The sequence below is a fragment of the Silurus aristotelis genome, assembly GCF_946808225.1.
Source record: "Silurus aristotelis genome assembly, chromosome: 11".
NCBI lineage: Eukaryota > Metazoa > Chordata > Actinopteri > Siluriformes > Siluridae > Silurus > Silurus aristotelis.
The window spans coordinates 26065235-26090734 of record NC_139584.1 but is presented as its reverse complement, the minus strand read 5'-3'; the positions used below and the strand labels follow the sequence as shown (position 1 = coordinate 26090734).

The 25500-nt window shown below is 40.4% G+C and overlaps 1 protein-coding gene and 1 long non-coding RNA gene across 3 annotated transcripts; one reads left to right on the top strand and one right to left on the bottom strand.

Moving 5' to 3' along the window:
* Positions 1–3451: 3451 nt before the first annotated feature.
* rab11fip1a (RAB11 family interacting protein 1 (class I) a) lies at positions 3452–23305 on the bottom strand. Of its 2 annotated transcripts, XM_083555546.1 has the most exons (6): positions 22766–23305; positions 11468–11901; positions 10490–11330; positions 6429–8090; positions 5536–5647; positions 3452–4798 (listed from the first exon to the last, which is right to left on the bottom strand). In XM_083555546.1, the coding sequence occupies exons 1-6, from the start codon at positions 23113–23115 to the stop codon at positions 4610–4612; spliced, it is 3588 nt and encodes a 1195-aa protein (XP_083411672.1). In that variant the 5' UTR covers positions 23116–23305; the 3' UTR covers positions 3452–4609. The 2 variants fall into 2 exon arrangements, with proteins under 2 accessions (XP_083411672.1, XP_083411673.1); XM_083555547.1 differs by lacking the exon at positions 6429–8090 and having other exon boundaries at positions 22766–23262.
* Positions 16873–22452, top strand: LOC310734001. Its single transcript, XR_014535953.1, has 3 exons — positions 16873–18255; positions 20018–21307; positions 21427–22452. It is a non-coding gene; the product is annotated as an uncharacterized lncRNA (long non-coding RNA).
* Positions 23306–25500: the final 2195 nt, after the last annotated feature.

Genomic DNA, 25500 nt, shown 5'->3' with positions numbered 1-25500 from the left:
GGGTTAAGGTTAGGAAGGTTAGGGTTGGGCTACAGGGTTATATTTGGGCAGGTTTAGGTTATGGGGTTAGGGTTAAGGTTGGGCTACAGGGTTATTTTTGGGCAGGTTAAGGTTATGGGGTTAGGGTTAGGGTTTGGAAGGTTAGGGTTGGGCTACAGGGTTATATTTGGGCAGGTTTAGGTTATGGGGTTAGGGTTAACGTTAGGAAGGTTAGGGTTAGGCTACAGGGTTATATTTGGGCAGGTTAAGGTTATGGGGTTAGGGTTAGGGTTTGGAAGGTTAGGGTTGAGCTACAGGGTTATGGTTAGGAAGGTGGAGATTTGGGAGTAAGAGTTGGGGTTTGGAGGGTTAGGTTTAGGATGGTTGGTGTTAGGATTTAAATGATAGCATTATGTTAGAGCTGGGTTACAATGGTTGGGGTTCAGGGGTTAATGTTAGGGCTAGGTTGGGGTTTAGGATTAGGGTTTAGGAGTATTAACCATTTTAGCTAAATATATTAGGGTTTTAGCAGGTTTATATAATGAATATAATTGTCGTAAATGTCATTGTATCTTGCTGCTGTGGCAGATCATATAGACTGACATATAGACAAATGAATGCAGACGTCTGCCCATCCCACGTTTCCAAAGAAATGGACATTTATAGAGATGATCCTTCATTTGCTGTTATAAAGAATTTCAGTTTAAGTTTTCTGCAAAATGTGTGAAGGATTTGTTTTAATAAATTGTACTTGTAAGATTGGTTTTAGTTTTAGTTTTAACTCAAATAAATCTTATCCGAATAAATATGTCAAATCAGAAAACTAATGTTTTCCTGATACCTTTTCATTGCTTTACACTCGATATGATAATGGTAATGTTCATTTAAAATGTTTTTTTATGTGTATTTATCATTTCAATTCCGACAATTGACATCTTAAACGCTTTTCATGAGCACAATACTACGTAGCTACACTGTGAAACGTAAATACGAGCTCACTTATGAATATTGGTCAAATTCAAAAAGTCGTTAATTTAGTACTTTAATTACAAATTGTATCCCACAGCTGGAAAAACCGTGTGTGCAATCAAACGCTGAATGGTTTTTATCCTGCGCAGGGAATCTTCTCACTGTGTAGGGCCCAGCTACGATCACTTGAGAATGAATTGCACCGCAGATGTTAATTACCAGGTCTTAGTGACCCTGATTGAACGCCAATTCATTCTGGAATCTGGATGCTTTCAGAGGGCAATTATTTTGGAAAATGTCATTCCAGGTCTTATGTTCTACTGTGGTTTTTTAAATTATCCCATCAAGTTTGTGTCCTTTATGGTGCCCTTAGAGGGAGACACTGATATTTTACTGAAAAAAGCGTCTAACACTATGGAGAAGTGTATGTGTGTACAACTGTGTTTGATTCTGCCAACAGATTAAATGTATAGATTTTTACATGCACATTTTATTTTTCTCTTCTTTTTCTTAATGAACTTTTAACTTACATTTTTCTCGACATCTCCCTTGGCATTCTTTCTCTCTTTCTCCTTTCTTTGCTTTCTTCACTTTGTTTCATCTTACTGCCTATTGAACAGCCACACAACCCATATCTCTATCTATCTATCTATCTATCTATCTATCTATCTATCTATCTATGAAATACAAGTAATACAAGTACACTATTATATAATGCAGCAGGCAGGAAATGTATGGCCATAACCCCCATCATACAGGTGTTTCACTGTTCTTACTGAATATCACAGCTGACAGCTGAAACTGCCTGTGGTAAATGGACTAATGTCGCCATCTAGTGGATGCTTCAGAGATGTTTCAGTTACCCTCTGTAATAAATCTTCAAGAAAACTTTAGGCTCAGCAGGCAACATTCCCTAACGTGACACTGGAGACATTGGTACCTTCTACAATGTTGTTGTGCAAAAACGTTCATCAAAAGACAAGTAGAAATATAAGTACAGTTCAACACACCCACAGAGTCTGGCAGAAAAGCCTGTAGGACTTGCTTTGCCTGTAAAACACACTCGCTACTTTATCATTCGAGACGTTCATGTCAGCAAAAACATCTTTCAACTGTGTAATAAGTAGTAGTGTATTATTCCTATTTTTATACCATGTAGCCAAGTCTTTTACTGCCATGTTTATACCTTTGGTGTTCTATGTTCTTGCTGTTGTTCTTGTAAGTTGTTTGTTAGTGTTATTGTATCACATTCTAATGTAGTAAAATAGTGTAAGTGGTTTTGTCGATTAGGAAAAGTCCACTGTGAAAGATATACATAAGGACAAAGGTTTGTGGACTCCTGACTATATGATTGCTATGTGCTTTTAGAACATTCACTTTTAGTACCATTTGCTTTTATAATATCCTTCACTCCTCTGGGAAGATGTTCTACTAGATTTTGGGGTGTGCTTGTGGAGATTTGAAGTAAAGTCAGGTACTGATGTAGGTGAGGCGAGCAGGCCTGAGGTGTAATCATCCCTCAAAATCATCCTGAAAGTGTTCAATAGGGTTTAGGTCAGAGCTCCATAGCAGGCCACTCAAGATCTTCCACTCCAACCCATGCAAACCATATCTTCATGAAGTAGGATTTGTGCAGCGGGGCATTGTCATGCTGGAACATGTTTATATCTCCTAGTTCATGTGTCTGTTCACATGCATCCGGTCCAATTGTGTGCCTCCGATTGCATTGTACCAATTTGAGAAAGAAACACACATGGCTTTTAAAGTCATAATACTTTTGTCCCTTTGTAACATCACTGCACTTTTGAATTCTTTAGTCCGATTACGAAAAAACAAAATGCAGCTCAGGCAATAGAGTCGACTGTAACTCGAATCGCACATGCTTGTTCTAATGCTGCACGGTTGCTATAGCAGTAGGACGTTCGGAGAACATCGTGTAGTGGATGAATAAAAAAAAAATAAAAAAAAGTTTATTTCAGATTTCTGAGGCGACAAAAGGAGTTTAGCGTCAGCACCCTTTTACATTTAGGACTGAAGTTTTCCAACATCATATCATTACTGTATGTTCCACAACTATAAATGAATTTTAAAAAAGTACATCGTGTTCAAGCAATTAAAAACTGCTTTCGCACAAGATGGTCATCATCGGGAACCGCGGTCACCAGTGTCATGGAGTGTGCAGTTAGCACAGTTACAACGCTGTTTAATCGAAGGAAAAACCTTTCACCATTCTGCCACATAGAAGTGTAAAAATCCAAAGCGTTCTCACTTGTACCATATTAAAGATGAGGCAACACTTCAGTCAGCGAGCAGGAAAAACTACAGGTCTAAAATGCGACTGCATCACTATATAGATAAAAGAGGGATGGTTTTTTTTTTTTGTGACAAACCTTTTTAAAAAAGCATTGAGTGTCAGCCTTTCATCTATTAGAACAAGCACACTTTAAAATGACAACCAGTTTGTCGACACCTCCCGACCAATCAGGCTCGAGAATCCAAATCATGTGGTATAAATAATTTTAATCACTTTTATAGAGCAGAATAAAATGTACATTTAGCAACTGTTGATGCAATATACATAAAAAAGGATCTATTAAACATCATACATACTTTATCCAAAATATATTTGATCATAGGAATGTAGTGTAGAAAGAAATCTGTTACACATAAAGGACACAAGAAGGCACAGGTATACAAAATAAATGATCGTCTTATTGCAGTTGAGCTCGAAAGAATTGCTGAAACACCACTATAACCAACTCCTGATTAGGTCACACTGAATCATAGACTTGAGTGTTATATAGCAATGAGGTCATGGTACCAGATGGTGGCCTGAGGATATGAATATTCGTACAAGATGAAGTCAAGTTTCTTCACTATATAGTTAGAAAAATAAATATCTTAACACTAGAGATGTAGATAGTGGAAAATTCTCTTTCCTTATATGAGCATTAAGACTGAAGACAGCAGCAAAGACAATAAATAACGATTATTGATATATTATCTTAAAGAACGAATGAAGACACAACGGTAATTGGAAAATTCCTCCGTGTACGTTCTTCAGCTGAATCTTCACGAATCTTCAGCTGACAAGAACGAGTACAACCTATAGCTTGGTCGGGGGCAAAGGTACGATAATCTGGGGAAAATCCAGTGTTAGTCATGTGATGTGAGGGGCGAGAAAATGCAAATGATAATTAGACATATTGCATCACATGGATATTGGACTGGGTTGGTTCCAGACACCGAACTAGTGATAAAATATGAACGATTCCATAGTTGAATGCAATGTTATGATGCATCCAATCACATTTTACCTCCGTCCATTATTAAAGATTCACTCAAAACATTAAAACACATTAAGAAATTATTCCAGCATAAAATTGCTCATCCTTCATGTCACCGTTTTATGAATAGCCCCTTCTTTGGTCTCAACTTGAGACTAATATTAACAGGTCAACAGATATTAGTCCAGAGGAACAGTCGTCCAATCTTCTTTCATCTGTCAGAAGAAGTGCAACCATGCTAAAAAGTCTAGAACAAAAGCCCCATCTTGGAAGGTTTGGTTCCTCAGAAGCTCGTCACATTTTCTTTAAACTACGTTATAGACAACGTTCAGTTCTATTCCACTTCGTAGTGTCATGGTGAATTACTTCTTCCCCTAAGCCTTGGAGTTCAAGGCCGAAAGGATGCTGGGTTTCTCGTCGATGACACGCACCAGCAGATTATCAATGTAGTCTTCCAGCTCAAGGATCTTCTCGTCCTTTTTGGATAGCTCAGTTTGCTGCTTCACCACCAGGGTGATCAGCTCTTCCTGAGTGAGCTGGGTGTAGGCACCACACTCTACAGGCTGGAGAAAGGAACAGAGATCAGAAGTGTATTAAGGTATGGCTTGAGTGTTCAACATAACCAATAAACATCAGATGGAATTATATACACAAGGGCCCAGCTTTTAATAGGTGGATTGCAGAAGTGGACTGGATTATTGATTTGGCACAGTCCTGCATTTTTCCATTCGAACAAATTGCTGTCGTAACCCACTGCCAACACTGTGAACTCGAGCCGTATTAACAACAGGCTTGTCAACGTAAATAAGATCAACTCAGTCCTTCAGAAACCTTCTCTACAAGCAAAATCTGTTCTAGCTGCAGTTGCATTCCTTCATGAGGCACCCTATTAAAATAGACACATTAAGGGAGACCCTTTTAGTGGTCGTCTAACCCTAGACACCGACTCTCACCATGAAACTTGGGAGCGATTCAGTCTCGTGGTAAAACAGTTGCATGAAGAGTCTCATGTTATTTTGTGAAGTGTGCCACAGGGTGCCCTCCAAAGCCTTTTTTTGTGCTTTATGCGCATTTCTAACCTAAATCATGGCTGCTAAAGTGGTTAAAAATGCAACCAATGTTATTTTATATACAGTATCGCGCCGTATGCCTGTCAAAATCAATGTGCAATTTGCCAAGTAAAATTGTACATTTTGAGGAACCTTGATGCATTTTTTTTTTTTTTTTTTTCTCATACAGTACTGCATAAAAAAAAATTACTTGTAGTTGTCAGTTTCAGCATTCAGAACGAATTACTAACCTTTGATTTTTCAGCCACTTCCCGAATGGTTTGAATTTTAAAATCTTTTCCGGTGGAAATCGTACCAGGAGACTGGATTTCATAAGGACTCATAGGTTTCACTGGATGTGGTCTAAGAAAAAACAGAAGTTAAATTTAAAACGTAGAAAACTTCTCACCAGTAATTCCAAAATATATATTTAAAAAAAGTATACATGCATTATATATATTTTTTACAACCATACATCAGAGTGCAGCTTGTGTTTGAACTGGTTTTGCACATTTAAGAAATTCAGTTAGGTTAGTGGGAAATTTTTTTTTTATTAAAATGAATTTTAATTATTATAGTCAATTACAGTTTGACACAGGAGGGAATAAAGGAAAGTAATCTGAGGAAAAGCAAAAACACCACCATTCTCTCACCATGAAGAGACCAACATGAAACTTTTATACACACCAAGTTTGTCCAAGAGATTAAAATACAAAGTACTTGTTCAAATCAAAATGTCATTATATTATCCATATCATACAGACAGTAGGTTTTTGAATATAGATCAGATATAGAGATGTGCAATCGAAAGATCCATCAAAATTGAAACAGCAGACAACCCAGCCACAATCAGCAACATTAAGACTAGTCCTGGAATAAATGTGTTTCTGAACTAGGCTTAAATGTCTTGGAAACCAATCTTTATTGGATTGAATAATCCTGTTTGGTCTTGCTGAACAAGTTGCAATAAATGATCGATACATTTCAGCTTGAGCATCATAGCCACAAAAAGAAAGAGAAAGAGAGAGGGGGTGGGGGGGGGGGGTCACCTCGGAAATAAGAAGGCCAAAGGGGATTCCAAGGGTTAGTAGTACTTGCTTTATGATTGGTAGAGTGGTGTTGGGGATTTGTAGGGAATTCTCACCTGCGAGACGTCAATACCCCACCACCTCCACTGCTTTGTGAAGTGCCTGAATGAACCTCAGAGGGAAATACCCTGGCAAAGAGTGTGCTTTTGCCCCCAGACACACTTCCAGACTGGAGTTCGGGACTAGCTGAAGACAGGGATGCAAATGGGTCCAAATGTGCTTTTGATGCAGCATAATCATCATTAGCCTCTTGAAGGACTGGTCCATCAATAGTATCTTGCCCTATTACAGGCTTCCCAGGAGGCGGAGGTGCTAGTTTTTTCTTCTGTGAATACACCTTCTCGGATGAAGGCCTAGAGTTATGCGATTTTCTCAAATCCGTGTCATTTTTAGAGGACACGGATTCGTGGAAATTTTGGGGTACGAAGAATGGATCATTTTTCAATGGAGCAGATCCAAATATGTTACCAAAGTCATCTGAAAAGCGCTCCTCTTCCGGCTTTTGTGGATTTTTCAGTCCACCAGTGAAAAGGTCATCTTGATCCATGGTCTGTTGTGGTAAAGCCCAGGGATCTTGGGGGATTAGTTCATCACTTGGAAAAGGGTCGAATTTAGTCTCTCTTTTTGCCAATGCTTGTTCATCTGGTATGTTACCCGATTTATTTACAGGTATAGACTTTCTTTCCTCAAAGCTCACATTCTCACAGGAATTCTTAGGAATCATTGAAACACTTTTTCTTTCTTTTTGAGAACCTGCTGGAGATGGAAAAGCAAGCATAGTTTGCTCTGGTGGAACTTGCCTGGCAGGTTCTTTATTTAGAGCTCCTTGCCTAGGCTTGGCTAAAGGCAATACTGTAGTATAATCACTGCCTTGATCGGATAGCTTTTTTATACCTCTGGCTATGGGGGCTGGTTTTTCTTTTTTTGGCTCTGGAATTTGACTAAGAACAGGGTCAGGAACGGACATTAAAATTGGGGTCTTTCCACCATGCAGAGAATCAAATCTTTCATGGGAACGGTTTTGTTCGGAAAAAGGCTCAAGCTGCCATTTTGATGCGGTCAAATTAACTGGCTTGGGAGGAACAAGAGGCTGCTTAGGTGCCTGTCCCTTCTTGGAGGCAGAGGACACGAGCTGACGATCGCTTTGATGCGGGTCAGAGCTTGATGTATTCCTTTCCTTTAAAATTGAAGCTTTATTGGAAACAGGCTGATCAGGACCATCTACAGACATTTCCTTTTCATCCTGAAGAGTCATCTTTCTCTGATTCACTTCAGCAATGATGTGTTCCCAACGGGTGTCGGTCATTACACCATGTCTCTTCTTGGGAAAAAGTGCTTCATAGTCAGGAAGAGGAATAGAAGGCCTTTGACTTTTCTCGGAGTCTGGTGACTGGTGTTTTACATTTCTGGATGAATCCCAATTATAGCTGGGTGGCTGCGGGGCTCTGCTCTTTTCCTCAGACAAGCTAGTGCTGCTATTAACTCCTGAAAGGTTCTCCATGCTGCCTCTAGGCGAATCTGAAAAGGTTCTTTGGGGTTTCGGGGGTGCCATAGAAGAGTGGAGGTTAGAAAACATATCGAAAGATTCGAAAGGATCACTAGAAGGTGACTCTTCAGGGGAGAAATTTGAAGCAGGAACAGAGTTCTGGGTGTCTGAGGGAACAGGGGGGGCAGGGGAGTCAGTATTATCGGTTTCAGTCTTCTGACTGAGGGTCAATCTGCCAAGGAGCAAGAACAAAAAACAATTTCAGTCCATGATCACGAGTTAACCTTTAAAGTCTAGCCCGGGTCTGAGGTTTGCTACTACATGGAACCGAAAATTCGATTAGTTTCTTATCTGCATGGTGCCATCTTCTGTAAGACAATCGTGCAATATGGGTTGCTCACAAACCAGTATTGTCAAAAGGCTTAATTAACCCTGAACTTGTCGTTTCTTTTGCAAGATTTTTAGACAGCAATAAAACAATGCGCACAAGAACAGAACATTTTATACCAAAGCTCCACAGTAATGCATACGATTGTTTTTTTGCTGACTCGGAATGTCCGTGTCTGTGTAGCGATGATCATTAGAGCATACCGTCAGGGACCACAGACTTTAATCATCAAAGCTATTAAATCATCTGGAGAGATTTTAATCACCGGACTAAACCGACTGTGTAGAGGACAATCAAAAGAATATACGCTATTAGAGACGTATTGCTTATTAAAGATAAAAACATACACTAGGTCTGTTTATAAACTATATAACCTATAAAAATCACAGTTCCAGGAAACCCATGACCCAGGATTTCTCCCATTCGTCTTAACAAGCACACTCTACTACAACAGCAAAACTACTCACCAATGAAAGAAATTTGTTTTTAAATTCATCTGCATGTCCCCAAAGCAGAGACGTCCTCAAGTAAAAAAATAATTAGAACTTTGAAGAAAGCATGCAACGTGTTCAATGCAGTCGGTGAAATCACGCTGCTCATCCACAACCTGTTCTTCTCCATACCTAAGCACCTCAGCTGACCTACCAAACCACATTCCCTCGCCGCTGACCAATCAGAGCATCATTACCAAACTGGTCCTATAGGTTTGACTCATGCCACATGAAAGAGAATGCAATCCTTTTCGTTGTACATGTGGGAAGATTTGGGGGGGGGGGGGGAGAACTCGATACCAAAAAAGAAAAAGGTTTACATTCAGCAAGAGGAGCCAGTAGGGCACATGGAAGTCAAGACTCAAATAGCATGTAGCTTGCCTTAGCCACGAAGTTCATATAACTGTTCCTGGAAACATATTCGACAGAAACTTCTGTTATGAACAATCTGAAGCCCGACAAGAAAAAAAAAAAAAAAAAAAAAAAAAAAAGCACTAAAGAAGGTAACGTCATTTTGTATATTAAATTGCGCTAAATTTTCCTCTGATTGCTTCTGATATAAAAGTCTGGCAGTCTGTCTGAAATCAGACCACTGAATACAGAGATCAAGTATCACTAGCATATTAAACATAATTATATAATAAAGAGAATTTCTAGAGGCAATTTCAATTCTAAAAATGTTTTTGCCGGTCAGTAACTAAAACAGCCTGGAGAGGTGGAGGTATGCGCTGGAGAAAAGGGGAATGAAAGTCAATAGGAGTAAGACAGAGTACATGTGTGTAAATGAGAGGGAGGAGTGTGGTTGCAGGGAGAAGAGGTGGAGAAGGTGGAAGAGTTCAGGTACCTGGGGTCAACAGTGTAAAGAGTGATAGCAGGAGTGATTTGTGATAGAAGAGTATCTGCGAGAGTGAAAGGGAAAGTTTATAGGACTGTGGTGAGACCTGCGATGTTGTCTGGTTTAAAGACAGTGGCATTGAGAAAAAAAAAGGAGGTGGAGCTGGAGGTAGCAGAGCTGGAGGTAGCAGAGCTGAAGATGTTGAGGTTTTCGTTGGGAGGGACGACGATGGACAGGATTAGAAATTAGTTTATTAGAGGGACGGCACATGTGGGACGTTTTGGAGACGAGGTGAGGGAGGCGCGATTAAGATGGTTTGGACATGTGCAGAGGAGGGACATGAGTTATATCAGTAGGAGAATGCTGAGGATGGAGCCACCAGGTAGGAGGAAAAGAGGAAGACCAAGGAGGAGGTTTATGGATGTGTTGAGGAAATACATGAAGGTAGTTGGTTTGAAAGAGGCAGATGTAGAGGACAGTGGGGTATAAAGACTTATGAGCCGCTGTGGTGACCCCTAATGTGAAAAGCAGAAAGAAGACGACGACAAACTTAATCTGATCTTCTAAACCATTCAAGCATGAAACATGTCAATGTATTTAATCCGGTCTCCGGTGACTGAGGTCAGGATCTACTTAAAAACATGGTTCTTTTTAAGTCATGTTCATTCCAGCTGTTGAACAGAAGTCTAGGATTGCAGGAGTTTGAAGTGCTTGGGAGTTTTAGTTTTTTTTTTTACAGTATAATGACCGATGTTTTAACTGAGATAGGGTCTTATACAAGCTGCAGACTGAATGGTAGACTTACCTTTTACTTTGCATTAATTGGAGAAAGATGTACGGTGTATGGCGTCTTAAAGAACATGGCAAATTGCTAGATGTAGGCTACTACTGGGATTAAAAGGAAAAAAAACCCTCACCTCGGCTTGACCGCAGAAACCTTGGCTGTACGAGCTGAAAAGCCGCTGGAGGGTGGCATCGGAGTGAAGGCATTTCCCCCCTGTGGGTCTGCTGGTTTCTCCCCTATAGAAGGATTTGGGTTGTCTGAGCCAAGTGAAATTTCTTCAAACGGGTTTAAGGAGGCTAATACTTCCGTTTGTTTGGGACTCTCTGCAGCTGGAGAAATTGGCTCCTCTTTCTTCCGCCCTAGGCCGAAAAGAGAACTGAGTCTCTCGGTGACTCTGGACTCCTCTTGGCGTTTCTGCTCCTCTGCTTTCCTCAACTCTTCCTCACGCCTCTTCCTTTGCTGCTCCTCCTCCTCCTGCCGCTTCCACTCTCGTTCCTTTTGCATCTTCCCTTCGTCTTCCTCCAGTTTCCGCCGCCTTTCGTCTTGCTCTTGCTGCTTCCTTCTCTCCTGCTCATCCAAAAGCTCCTGCAGGCGTCCTTCTGTTTTCTTGTGCTTCTTATCTTCGTCCTCTTGAGGGCGTTGTTGGACTTGGAATTCCCTCTCCGAGTCAGGTTTGTACGTAGGAATACTGAGGCCCTTAAACGAGTCAGTGGAGCCCGCAGATGCATTTCGCTCGTGGTATTTCCGGAGGTCTTCTATGGAACCCTTGCCAGAGCCACTCAGGCTGAGGGAGGAACCGGAAATTGCCTTGTTCTCTTGATCCTCAGCGTACACATGAGTGCCGTTGATACACAGGTTGCTTTGGTCAGGAGTGCTCTGTTTGGAGCGATTCAGCAGGGAGAAGGGGCCTAAAGATATTTTGCTGTCAGTGCTACTGTTTCTTTTGTGGCCCAGTAATTTAAACTTAGTTTTGCCTGCGTGAGAGAACAGGACAAAAAAGAATGAATGAAAACACCCAAACACCTTGTATTACGAATAGAGCAACACAAATACCTTAACCATGCAATAAGGGCATAAATTATGCAAAATAAATATCGTTTTTAATCTTTACCTTCACCTGATTCTTCATTGAGGCCCGAGGATCGGCTGCTGCTCAGCGAGCTGTTCTTCTCAGGCAGCGTGCCAAGGGTAGACATGGATTGGGACACGCCTCTGTGGAGATTTGTCTTTGATCCAAAAAGAGACTTAATTTTAGAAGACTTCTTCAATTTTGGAGAGTCTGTTCTTTCCTCTCCTTCCCCCTCGCTGTCTGTAAGGACCTGATTAACAGAGGCAGGAACAATGGCGGAAGCGGAGTCAGAGAGCCCGTCCTTCTTCTTGCCCCGGACCTTGTCTTTGAGCTTGGAAAAACGGGACCTGGGCTTGTCGGTCATGGACAGATCGAACATGCTGGCTGTCATGTTGTTCCTCATGAACTGGATGTCCAGTAGAACCTCGCCTCTCTCCTTGTCTGCCTTACCGTTCTTATCGAACAGCTTGTACCAACTGAAAAATACAGGAAAGATTGCATTTTACCTCAGTATATCGCAAAGTATATTTACAGCCATTTTCAGTGTATTTGTGGTCTATTAGTCGTAACGACTTAAAAGTTGCTGCCTGTTCTAACAAATCAGAGGTCATGAAAGGCCAGTGGACGGGCGGAGAGACAATTACATGTTTGCGCTTGATCAGCACGTGCTTTCTGTTTTCGGCATGGGAATCAGCCTGTATTGTGCTCGACTAGCAGATAGGTTTGTTCGGGGGAGGGTATAATAACATGCCTTTATCCACCCACACACAGCTGTGATAAACACTTCAACCGTACAGTGACGAGATACAGCAATGCTGGAAAGCCACACGGAGACTCCCGCGGTCAGGCCAAACAAGCTGAACACGAAGGGAGGGAACGGATACAACATTCCAAGGAACGGTCGTGTGCAAGATTTCACTGTACTGTGAAGGTTATGTTTTCAGAGTAGGCACTTTTTTATATTTACGAGCAATAAGTCCGTGCTGATGGTACCACCACTGGTATGATTCAGCACACAGACTGACTCATGGCTAAAGCCGATCCACTGTTACCACCATGGTGTTTCTTTTCCAGACATGTTTCATTTTTAAAATATGTCTCTGGCATTGTTCAGAGAGCCGTTCCAAACTTGGCCATATTCTGCCCGCAGGCCGTAATTTCGGGACCCCTGATATAGCGTTGACCATATAAAGTCTATGTATAAAGTCTATGTGGTACAACAAGAGAATAATGTGAACATAAAATGATGACAAAGCACTTCTGGTACTTATGTAAATCTTTAGTAATTAATTGCAACCATTGGCAGAAACTTCTAAATATACATTAAAGCTCTGGACCACAACTGAAAGTCTGAGGTCTATATATTTGCAGCAGCTATTACTTACTTAACATTTTCTAGAGACAAGCATGTAATCAATACCACAATCAAATCCAGAAAGGTCTAATCTGATGCAGAACAATGTATTCGAACACATAAACCAATTAAAATCATTTCACGACATTTCAATCTGCGCCGCCAACTAAATCCATTACTCCGATTATATGGCGTGTATAAGCCTTTTGTCATTGATGCAACAAAACCAATGTAGACATGAACACAAATGCCACTACAAACAAATTAGATTTGATTCTTTGGGACACGAAGGTGGACACTAAGATGAAGACTTAAAAAAATAATACAATTATCTACTGGGTGAGAACCAGTTTGAGTGAAGTGTTTTGCTGCATTCTTTCTCTTGGTTTCTCTAAAAGAGAGCTAGAAACCCTGGCACTGGAGATGTTTGGACTTCGATAAGGCGGTTCCCGGCGAGATAAGCGCGGATGACCAATCAAATCTGCTTTCCTGGCAAATCGTCTGAGTGAACCTCAAAATCTAGTGAAAGAACAGACCCAGCAGGGATAAGAGTAAGATGGTGGAGGTTAATGAAAAAGTTCAAATAGGACATAAAAGCATCAGTGCGTGACACGATGTAGACAGTAGAAACAAGCCAGCGTCCCTGAGGACATGCGCCTTCCATAAAGTCGTAGGAAGATCATAATCTTGTGTGCTTATTTAGGAAACCGCCACATTCCTCAGATCTACTTTCAACAAATCGGCTTTAGAAGAAATGGCCAAGATATCGGAGATAAAAAAGAGCTTATCTCTCTTAACTTTACACATGGAACCAACCACCTGCCAACCTTGCGCAAGGGGTATTCCACTCGTGCTAAAGAAAGTAAGGGCACCATGAGGTACCTTGAGGTCTGTTTCTTGAGTGAGAGCAATATGTTCTTGCTTTCTACACTGGAGAATTTAAGATGGAATTCAAACGGTTTTAATAATGGCTCCAGGAAATGGGAACCCAGAGATATTTCTGAGGAGGGCAGAAAAAACAACCCATTATTTCAAGCGCCTTATCAGGCTGATCCAAACAAGCCAAGAAAAACAGCCTACCGCCATCTAAGGATGTGCATGGTTCTGAAATTGATACTACTTTGGGAACGAGCCTAAACCCATTTCATTTATATGAGGTGGATGTAGGGACAGATGTAACCCAAGACAAAAGGGTTAACAGAAACCAGGATTTTACGGCTTCATACTGGTCCATGTCCTCTCCACACGCACATCCATGTTTACACAGAAAACACTCCGGGATCTTTAACCGCCAAACCCGTTCATCCAGTCTGCTCAGCCTTTCCCCCCCCCCCCATTTTAATAATGGAGGTCTTGGGTTTCTCAACGAGGGTGTGTGTAATACAGTGTTTAGCAACGTATTTAGCAGAAGTGTGTCAAGCACGAATTAAAAGCAGAACAGGATTAAAGAAAAGTCAGCAAACAGGTTCAAATTCAACCCTTCTTCGAGCAAGAATTAGCAAAATAAATTATTCAGAGCGTGAAGGATTTCAGAGTGCGGAGTAACTGTACACTTCTGGGCTTTGGACTCGTGGTGTACTTGGAGAAAGCCGTTGCCTGTTCTCGAGTCAGACGCATTTTCAGATGAACTGTACAATTTCTACTAGCAAATGACTTGGTCTTGCAAATCTATATTAAGGCAAATGCATTTAAATGTGTTTTTTTTAAGATTATGATTATGAAATGCCTCAGCCTTTTCAGTCTAGTCTACGATCTTTCACGTCCCAATATTATTCCAATAAAAGGTGTTGGGAACATAACAGGAGATAATTTTCTTGAATCTTTCGTCCTAAACGCTTTATAGCTAGAAAAATGTTCACAAAAAAAAAAAAAAAAAAAAAAAAAAAAGACAATTCAATAACTGCTCTTGGACTTGTCCAGGCTGATCAAGTATATGCTACAAAAGCAGTACATAGTGTTTGGTTGGAAAACCTTCAGGCCATTTCTTCAATAAAGACAAAGGGGCATGGTGGCATCAGCTAATGCTCCCAGATCAACATTACAGTGAAGTGGGACACAGTAACTCGACACCAACAAGTGCCGAGATAAAGGACAAGCAGAATTTAATACTGTGTGTATGTGTATGTGTGTGTGTGTGTGTGTGTGTGTGGAAAAAAGCAACTGCAAACCAAAGTGAACCAATAAATTCGCTCAAAATGATAACAATAAAGTATAATAAAAGATATTAAACCTGTACAAAAAGCACAATAGAAGCTAATTCTAAAGTAAACACACCTTTTAAAAACCCTAGATGACTAAAACTATTACTTGTAACGCAGAATTTCATCCTTGGCAATTAACAAGGGCGTGACCCCAAGGGATTCTAAAATGTCAAGCTCTATTTAAAAAGCCTAACTCCACCCATAAATGCATCAGCATAATTGCGCACGTGTTCACAATGAACCCAAATCCTTGGCTATTTTTACAAACGAAACGTCGCTCAGATTTCCAGTGAACATCATGCAGAAAAACGGGTCCTTCCTCACAAGAACATCTGAACAAAAACACATTGACCTCGAAAGGCAAATAAGGGGAAACGCCTCCAACTTCTCAGTTTGCATAGAGGCAGAGTGCAAGACTTCCAGGTGAGAGACATTGTTGCGTTATGCTTCAACACGGAGCTCAACTTCTCTCTCTCATGGGGAAGTGGGTGCAGGCTTGTACAATGAGTTGGCTTTTTTCCAACAAATCAATTAACCGCAGACGTAGAAGAGTCCTTTTTTACCCCACTCACAAACCTGCAGGGAAATCAGACCATTTTCAAAGTCTCTTGTGGATGGAATGTGGAGGTGAAATGGCTTTAATGTCGGTATTAATGTTGGCCTATTTCTTATCAGGACTGACGCACGAGAATGTTATAAAATGTCAAAAAAAAAAAATAGAACCAGGTCCATGAATACACACACACTAACATTCTCAGAGAGTCCTGTGACCGGGACAAAAATACTTTTGTAGCCAGTTAGTGGAAATTGTACAAATAGAAGAGATTAAAATAGCAAACTGAACTTAGGCTTCAAAAAACAAAGAATGTGACCATTTTCTATTAAACTCAACATTAAAGGATTAAGAAATGAAACAATTTGGGGAACGCTGTTCTAGAGGAAAAAATAAAAACTATGAGGTAGTTTTATGCAGGCCGACACAAATCATATCATCCGATATCATCTTTTCCAAAAACAGTGCACCATAAAGCGGTTCAATTCTCTTAAAGCGCAGAATCAGCATATTAAAATCGATTCACTATCGAATATACATTGAATACAGATTATTTATTATAGAACCACTTTTTAATAAATCCCAGTTAAACATTGTGAAATATCCACCAAACAAAGGAATTTGTTCCCCTCAACAGCCTCTTTTTTTCTCTCTCCAAGAGAAGTTCAAGTTACATGGAAAAGCAGTTTAATCAGAAACTGGACAAGCCCACAACCCTGAAGCCTGTCCTCAGGAAACTTAATGTGCTGACACTGGAGACTCTTTCCATAGATCTACAGAAGGCATCACACATTTATACTCCATTAATCCTCACATTATATAGTGTGTCTATTGTCCCTGGGAACAAGTTTTTACTATAGAAACAATAACATATGTCGCAAAAAAACAAGCACAGTGATATAAACCTGTGATTTAAATATCTACCAGAATTAGAGCCACTGCAACCAATCAGAATAGAGAATTTAATAGCACTGGTATAACATATGTAAAATATGTAGCGATAAAAAAAACGTTGCCGGTAACCAAAAGAAAATTGGAAATGCTTATACAGGTTTTGAAAATGTTCTTGGTTGACAATGAGCCATTAATCATTATCTTACTACAAAATAAATCAGGTCTAAAAGATTAAATTTATGAATAATATTAAGTATTAAATATTAAAGAACAAAGAACACAAAGCCTGGGGTTTCTCAATTATTTTTCACCCACTACATGCCCTGACCTTGACTATTTACAGCTTCCAGTTTCATGTGGCTTATTAGGACGTGTGTGTGTGTGTGTGTGTGTGTGTGTGTGTGTGTGTGTGTGTGTGTGTGTTTTGCCTGGAGTGCAAACAGATGATGACACTGCCTCTAGTGTGCACTTTAACCACCGAGAATGGAAGTTGGTCTATTTATTGATTTTCTTTTCCCCTTCTATATCCTGATTACCTGAAACTGAGATAAGCCCTGAGTTCCTCGCTGAGCTCATCGAGCAAATTTGAATGTAACCAGGAAGCCGGTTAGCAGCACCTGTGACGCATCGCACGAGGGGATCAAGAGGGATAGGCCGAGAACAAAAACAGATGAATGGTGACCAACCCAAAGAAAGTACACGCCTGATTTCCAACCCTAAACTGGAAGGCGAATTATGTTCCCTGTAGCAAGAGACACGTGTGAAAAAACAACTTCTCGTGTTTGGGTGTGATTCTGTAGAAGACTGTTGTCATTAAAATCATTGAAATTCTCTCTCATTACTCATGGTAGCTTCTTAAAATATTTATATGTGAAATTAGAGAGTGTTGGACAAAAGGTTCAGCCTGTAAATTCTCCATCCTCCTCAGACTCGTCTAAACTGTGGCATTATAGTTGTGCCAGAAGTATTGAATTTTACTTTTCTCAAACAAAATGTGTACAAAATAAAACAGGAAAACAACCTGCAAATAAAAGCAACTGAAAATGGGTTTTAAACAAACAGCATTCTTTGTTCTCTGAGGTAACACTTCTGAAGTTTCCTGAGGTAACCTATTAGATTATCATTAAATTAAGTTTGGATAATCTGATCAAATGAACCAATAAAAAAACAGCTTTCAGACTTTAACAATGCAGATTCTGGAGAGATTCATACATTAAACAATGAGGGGTATACCTCAAATATTAACTACAAACTAATACACACAAAAAAACCAAAAAAAAAAAAAAAACTCTGCTTCTATGAGCTGTTCATCCCACCAGCCAATGAGAGTAAATCATTGTTAAGCCACGCCCACATGAGAAGTTACAGAGCGTACTTTTTTAAGTAAATGCGAACTTTTCCGCATTTCTTAAAAACTTACATTCAATAGTTTTGGCACTTGAATACCAAACAAGCTTAGGACGATAGGGTCTAAAAATTTGTAACAAATGCATTAAAACAAACCATCAGGCAATTTAAAGCGCCAATGTACTGTCCAGTCTCATATTAGGCCGCTTGAAAGCCTGATGGAATAAGCTTAAAAAGTGCTAGTAGACGTACTAAGTGTACTTTCTATATGTAATCATACATAGTGCATTGAAACAGATGAACGGGCAGGTGACCTCATAAAGTACACAATATGTTTTTACCTTAAAGTGTATGCTACCTATAACTGGATAGTGCCTTGTTTGTGTTTTGCAAATAAAGACTAACTGAATGATGGCTCCCAGCCAAGACCTCCAGGCAGCAGAGCAGGACCTGGGGCAATTAAGATAATTAAACAGACAAAGTGAATCATATGAGGAACTGTATAAGAGGTTGGACACTAAGGAAGGAGAAAAGGATTTATACCGATTGGCCAAGCAGAGGGACCGAGCTGGGAAGGATGTACTGCAAGTTAGAGCAATAAAGGATGGAGAGGGAAATATGTTGACTAGTGAGGAGAGTGTGTTGAGAAGATGGAGGGAGTATTTTGAGCAGCTGATGAATGAGGAAAATCAGAGAGAGAGAAGGTTGGAGGATGTGGAGTTGGTGAAGCAGGATGTAGATAGGATTAGTAAGGAGGAAGTGAGAGCAGCGATTAAGAGGATGAAGAATGGAAAGTCGGTTGGACCAGATGACATACCGGTAGAAGCGTGGAGATGTTTAGGAGAGATGGCAGTGGAGTTTTTAACCAGATTGTTTAACAGGATTCTGGAAGGGGAGAGGATGCCTGAGGAATGGAGAAGGAATGTGCTGGTACCGATCTTCAAGCATAAGGGAGATGTGCAGACCTGCAGTAACTACAGGGGAATTAAGTTGATCAGTCACACCATGAAGTTATGGGAAAGAGTAGTGGAAGCCAGGCTGAGAGAAGAGGTGACCATCTGTGAGCAACAGTATGGTTTCATGCCGAGGAAGAGCACCACAGATGCCTTATTTGCTTTGAGGATGTTGATGGAGAAGTATAGAGAAGGACAGAAGGAGCTGCATTGTGTATTTGTGGATTTAGAGAAAGCGTACGACAGGGTGCCGAGAGAGGAGTTGTGGTATTGTATGAGGAAGTCAGGTGTGTCAGAGAAGTATGTGAGGGTGGTGCAGGACATGTATGAGGACAGTGTGACGGCAGTAAAGTGTGCAGTAGGTACGACAGACTGGTTCAGGGTGAAGGTTGGACTGCATCAAGGATCGGCCCTGAGCCCTTTCCTGTTTGCAGTGGTGATGGACAGGTTGACGGACGAGGTCAGACAGGAGTCTCCCTGGACTATGATGTTTGCAGATGATATTGTGATTTGTGGTGAGAGTAGAGAGCAGGTTGAGAAGAGCCTGGAGAGGTGGAGATATGCGTTGGAGAGAAGGGGAATGAGAGTCAGTAGGAGTAAGACAGAGTACATGTGTGTGAATGAGAGGGAGGGCAGTGGAGGGGTGCGGCTGCAGGGAGAAGAGGTGGAGAAGGTGGAGGAGTTCAGGTACCTGGGGTCAACAGTGCAAAGTAATGGAGAGTGTGTTAGGGAAGTAAAGAAAAGAGTGCAGGCAGGGTGGAGTGGGTGGAGAAGAGTGACAGGAGTGATTTGTGATAGAAGAGTATCTGCAAGAATGAAAGGGAAAGTTTATAGGACTGTGGTGAGACCTGCGATGTTGTATGGATTAGAGACAGTGGCATTGAGTAAAAAAACAGGAGGTGAAGCTGGAGGTAGCAGAGCTGAAGATGTTAAGGTTTTCGTTGGGAGTGACGAGGATGGACAAGATTAGAAATGAGTTTATTAGAGGGACAGCACATGTAGGATGTTTTGGTGACAAGGTGAGGGAGGCGAGATTGAGATGGTTTGGACATGTGCAGAGAAGGGACATGAATTATATTGGTAGAAAAATGCTGAAGATGGAGCCACCAGGTAGGAGAAAAAGAGGAAGGCCAAGGAGGAGGTTCATGGATGTGGTGAGGGAAGACATGCAGGTAGTTGGTGTAAAAGAGGCAGATATAGCGGACAGGGTGGTATGGAGACGGATGATCCGCTGTGGCGACCCCTAATGGGAGCAGCCGAAAGAAGAAGAAGAAGAAGAAACAGACAAAGTGAAATTGGCATTAAAATGGCGTTCGCTCCTCCCCTCTGTTGAACGTTCCCAGTGCTTTTCTTGTCAAAATGCTGAACTCTGCATTAACGTATTTCGCATTTACATTTATTGACATGCATTGACTCAGCAGTGCAGAGTTAAAGGCCTGGCAGACCACTGCAGCAGCCTTGATTTGAACTTCCAACCTTTCGATTCGGTAGCCAAGAGCCTTGATTGGCGATCCGCTACCGCAGCAGAATAATCACTAAAGCGTGATTTTTACATTTAATTCACCAGAATAAGCAACAATATTGCATCGACTTCCGAGTTCCCACATGCATGAATTAGGTTGAAAGGATTTGGGCACGGGTTCGCCGTGATGATCGCTCAACCACCGGAATGTGGCCTTCAATAACAACCCAGTAGCATATTTGTGTGGTTTTATCTTAGGTCAATATGTGATGCTAAACATAGAAACTCACACTGGAACATTACAAATAGACAATCAGAATGAGACTACATGAAAACATGAACATATGATACCTGGGAAATTTTACAAAAAACAGCATAATGGTCAGGAGGGACTACATAAAATTCCTGCCATTTGCAGAACAATATAGACCTGTAGAAATTGAGCAAAACAACACAGACTAAACTAAAAATGCATGTACTAGCCCACCAGGCCAGTAGAGGCTCCAGTCTTGCCAAGTCCTAGTGTTTCAGTTTTCTAAATGACTAGGCTAAAAAAAACGTGGTGTTCTGTTCTCACATACACACACAAGATATTCACCAAGTCTTGCTATTACATTTATTTACCTACAGCAAGAAAATTACATCACAGCTTCACACTTCATATTATTGACCTAGAAGATCCTGATTCAGAAAATATCACCAGTGCACACTAATTAATCCACCTAGTAAGCACTAATCTACCATGAGCCAATCACATCACATCGTTCATGTGAGTGGTTGAGGAGGTGGTGGAATTTGGAGAAAATGGTTTGAACTTTAGTAACTCGAGTATAAAAGCATTGAGGTAAATGATTTGCTTCGATGCTTCGTTTAGTCCATTTAATTACACCCGGAGCACTGCGTTTCCCCACGGACCATTATTACTGACGCATCACCCGCTAAACTCTGGTCTGCTCTGGATGGGTAAACACAGAAGAAGCTGCAGAATGGAAAATGGAGGAACGGGGGGAGAAAACAGCGAGAGGCGAGCAGAAGATTCAGGTCAAAGAAAACGACTGAAAGTTTCCCAAGTTTGGGATCATTTCAAACTAAAACAAAGAAAACACCGTAAAGTGTGGGTAACCTTTTTTTTTTTTTTTTTTTAGTAATTTGAGAGATTTTTTTTTATATTTTTATACATATATTTGTATTTTCATTTTGATGTAATATGGCAATTAAATGCACTAAATAGGTTTAGTTCTCGCGTTTAGTCCTGTGTAGTTTTTCCTCCCAATCTTTTTAATAACCTACTGCCTGGCAACTATGACTTCCAAACAACAATAACCTGGACGTACAATGTGTTTTTCTCTCTGGTGCCTGGGCTACTGATTGGCCCACCCTTGTCCAAAGTTTCACAACCGTCCTGCAGTGTTTCAAGTTTTCCGTACTGCCAACACACCTGGAACAGGCTTCGAGCTAATGATTAATCTGTCAACAAATTAGGCTGGAAAGGAATGACAAAACTAAGGACAAAACTACTGCCTGTGCTGATTTTTAGAACACAGATCCTCAAGCGTAGCTCTTGACTAGGGAATCGAATCGGTTGTGTTAGAAATACGGATTGTGAAAGAAGCAGCGAAACGAGACAAAAGTCCTGCTTGAGTACGTCATCTCATACCACATGTGCAGATCGTCACTTGGCCCTGACAAGTAGAAAAACAGAAGTAGTGAATATATAAAACTGCATCTAGTAGTTTACCGATTTTATACTCAAAACTCACACCTATAAACTCAATATCTGGGGATGGGATGCCCATCACACAACTCACTCGCCCTAACACACACTCTTGTTCACTCCTAGACGCAACTTAAAGCAGCCAATCAAATCGCTTGGTTTAGATTATACTCTACTCAAATTAAGTTTTGAGTCAATTCAATCCACTTTTCCCTCAGAACATCTGTATGGAACAAAGACATACAGCTGGTTTCTAGATGAAAGACGACTGAAGCTGATCCACACCTGCCCACTGATCTAAACAATCTGGTATTTTAAACGACCTGATTGGTTGTTTGTTAAACCTAAAGATATCACCTGCATTAAATCAGAGCCTGAATACGATTACAAACAAAATCGTTTCTGAATAGTGCTGCACTCCATGAAAGTTTTCATCAAGTTTTTAAAGATTTTGGGTCTAACCAACCCCCCAAAACATCCGTATGAAAAAAAAACACCTAAATCTGGTCTCCAGGATATATGAAAAGACAACAAGCAAGTGTATAAAAACCATTGCAGAATTTCTAATGGTTTCCAGTACAAATACCATTACAAACTATCAGCTGTTAATTACATTACATAGTGTGTGTTTGCTTTATATTAAGTTATTTCTAAAAAATATTTTTAATAAGGTTTGGGTTCCATTTCACAACACCCCTGCAAACATCTGTATAAAAACTCGAACAGCTGGATTCTAGAATGGATGAAAGAAGACTGAATGTGATCAACTCCTGATCTAAACAATCTGGGATTTCAAGGAGTTGGTTGGTTTGAAAGTTCTCTACACTATCTTGGTGTCCCCCAGAGGTCACCAGGGACTTACTTGGTCTTTTTCCAGGCCTTGTCCTCGTGCGCGTCCAGCAGGTTGATGACGGCCTGGCCTAGCAGCTTGTCCATGCCCACCAGGGCGCGGTGCATCACTATGATGTACAGGGTGCAGCGCTCGGCGTTGCCTCGGTGGAAGAGCGGCAGGTCGAAGGTGGCTTCTTCCTTCCATACGGGCTCCACGCACTTCTCCGCCACAGCGGTGGAAAACTTGTCCTTAGCCACCTGGATGATGGCGTACACGTCATTCGTCCCGTTCTTGCCTTTGACCCGCAGGTTACGCGCCTGAAGCACCGTCACCTGGACGCTGGTCGGGTACCACTGCTGGCTCTGCTCGGCTAAAGACATCCTCCACAACACGGAATTCTTTTTCTAAACACTAAAATACATAGTTTAACCGAGCTAACTTTTTTTTAGGATTTTCCCTCCTACTCCAAACAGAAGCTCGAGTCACGGTGATCTTCCTCATAAACTTGTTACTAGACTCCGCGCGGTTGCTATTATCAACACACAGAGAAACCACGCCCACACCACGCACATAAGACACGCCCCCACCGGGTACGAATCTTATTTAAGCCTCGCATTTCTGGCCCGTTTTTTATTTAACTATACAGGATCCTGCTTATTAAACCCGGAAATCCTTTAAAATATACTTTATAATTACGCCGCAAACCCTTTTTTGCATATTTTTTGTATAATATTGTAATGTTGTAATCGGGAGCTAGCAAAGATTCTAATAACCATCGAGTCTACTAGCAGTGCTGAGAGTCGATACTTGAAAGGAGTCGGTTCTGCGTTTTCAAACAAGAGTCGATTCCACTGTGAATCTGATTCGGCTCAATAGAGCGTGGGATGGCTAACAAAACACTTCTGGGAGGATTTTTGTACTCTAAAGCCACAACACATGCTGTAATACATGCATACGTAATCAGAAATGTTCGAATAGTTCATTTATAAATGCTGAAATGTTTAATTCATGATTTAATTACTGTGTCAGGATATGAGTCAGGATATCTTTTGTTTTTTTGTGCCCTGAAAAGCTTGGGCCCTCAACCACCGTCCCCAGATCATTTGGTACCCTGGAGCACAGAAAGCACCAAAAAAAAATGTTAACTCATAATTTTTTCCATTTTATCCACTTTCACATTCTTTTGTGTTTTATATTGAAAAATATACAATATGCCAATTTCCCTCAATGATCAATTAAGACCACAAGCCAGCCTAAGCAAAGAAGACTAAAACCCCAGACACTGGTTTCAGGGAAAGGAGGAGAAATCAAATAATGAGACAGCAGCAGACTTTTAGCAAGACGAAAGCTCCATTTAAAAGAAAATACCAAGAGTCATAAATAAATTATGGGTTTATTGCAACAGGAGAGTCTCATGATGTATAATGTGTATAATATGTGGCTCAGGGCTTCCAGTGATTCTGCATTATGGTGAATTAAATACTTTTAATATAAAAATAATATGCATGATTATATTTATTTATTTACCTGTTTGTTTGTTTAGTTTATGACCAGGAATATATAACTCCCATTTCAAGCTTTGTAACTTAGAATCTAATCAGAGCACAAAACGGATAATGCTAGCCAATCCGGAGTTACAATGAAGGGTTTTGTTTGCCAAGTGTAGCACAGGAGGTGGGATTTAATGGAAAACCGGTAGTTCAGACAGAAATAACTCCCTGCTATGTGCGGATGATGACGCCATGGTAAATCACCTAAAGGCTTAAACCCTACACCCAGGGATGATTTCAGCCACAGTGAATCAGAGCCTGAATAAGATTACAAAGAGTGTAGACATAGTTTCTAAATAGAGCTGCACTCTACAAATAGATATAAGTTCTCTTAGGAAACCATTATACAATTTGTAGTGGTTCCCACTAAAAAATATCATAAACAGTCAGCTGTTAATCATTAAAACCATTACCAGAAGGTTTCCATTACATAAGTTATTCTCATCAAAACCTAAGAAACCACTGTTGAAACATACTTACCAATATGTGATCTACAAGGTGCAAAGATTGTTTTCTTGGTCCTTAATGGTATCTATAGGCATGACATGCTACTAACAAAAGGCAAGAAATGACCAATAGAGACCCACAGGGAATATTCTTTCCAATAAAACCAATGCATTTCTTATTATAATCATTAAAAACCTTTACAAACCTTTTGGTCGTTCTTTAAATCAATGATTCCTATAGTAGATTTCTTCAATTATAACTCATCTTGTTTATCGATACATTAAAAGGGAATATACAAATAGAATAAAACCTTTAAGGATGTGATTTATTGGAAAATCAACAACTCTGGTAACAGTATTTCAACACAATATGATATACAGCATTACACCACGCTGATCTAGAGCATCATTCCCCTCAGTGTTTTAGTGTTCTTCACTTACGAGAAAACACAGTGACTTTGCAGTTGTTCTGTCATATATATACCATGGATTTGTTTTGGTAATTCACCAAACGATATTGATTAGATAAGTGTCCACATTACTGAACAAAGTACTGTACACTCCTACATGTTTAAGAAAAGTAACCTTTCTAAAAAAAAAAAAACCAAAAAAAAAACTATACATATACAATACAGACCAAAAATTTGGACACACCTTCTCATTCAAAGAGTTTTCTTTATTTTCATGACTATGAAAATTGTAGATTCACACTGAAGGCATCAAAACTATGAATGAACACATGTGGAATTATATATGGAATTATATACAT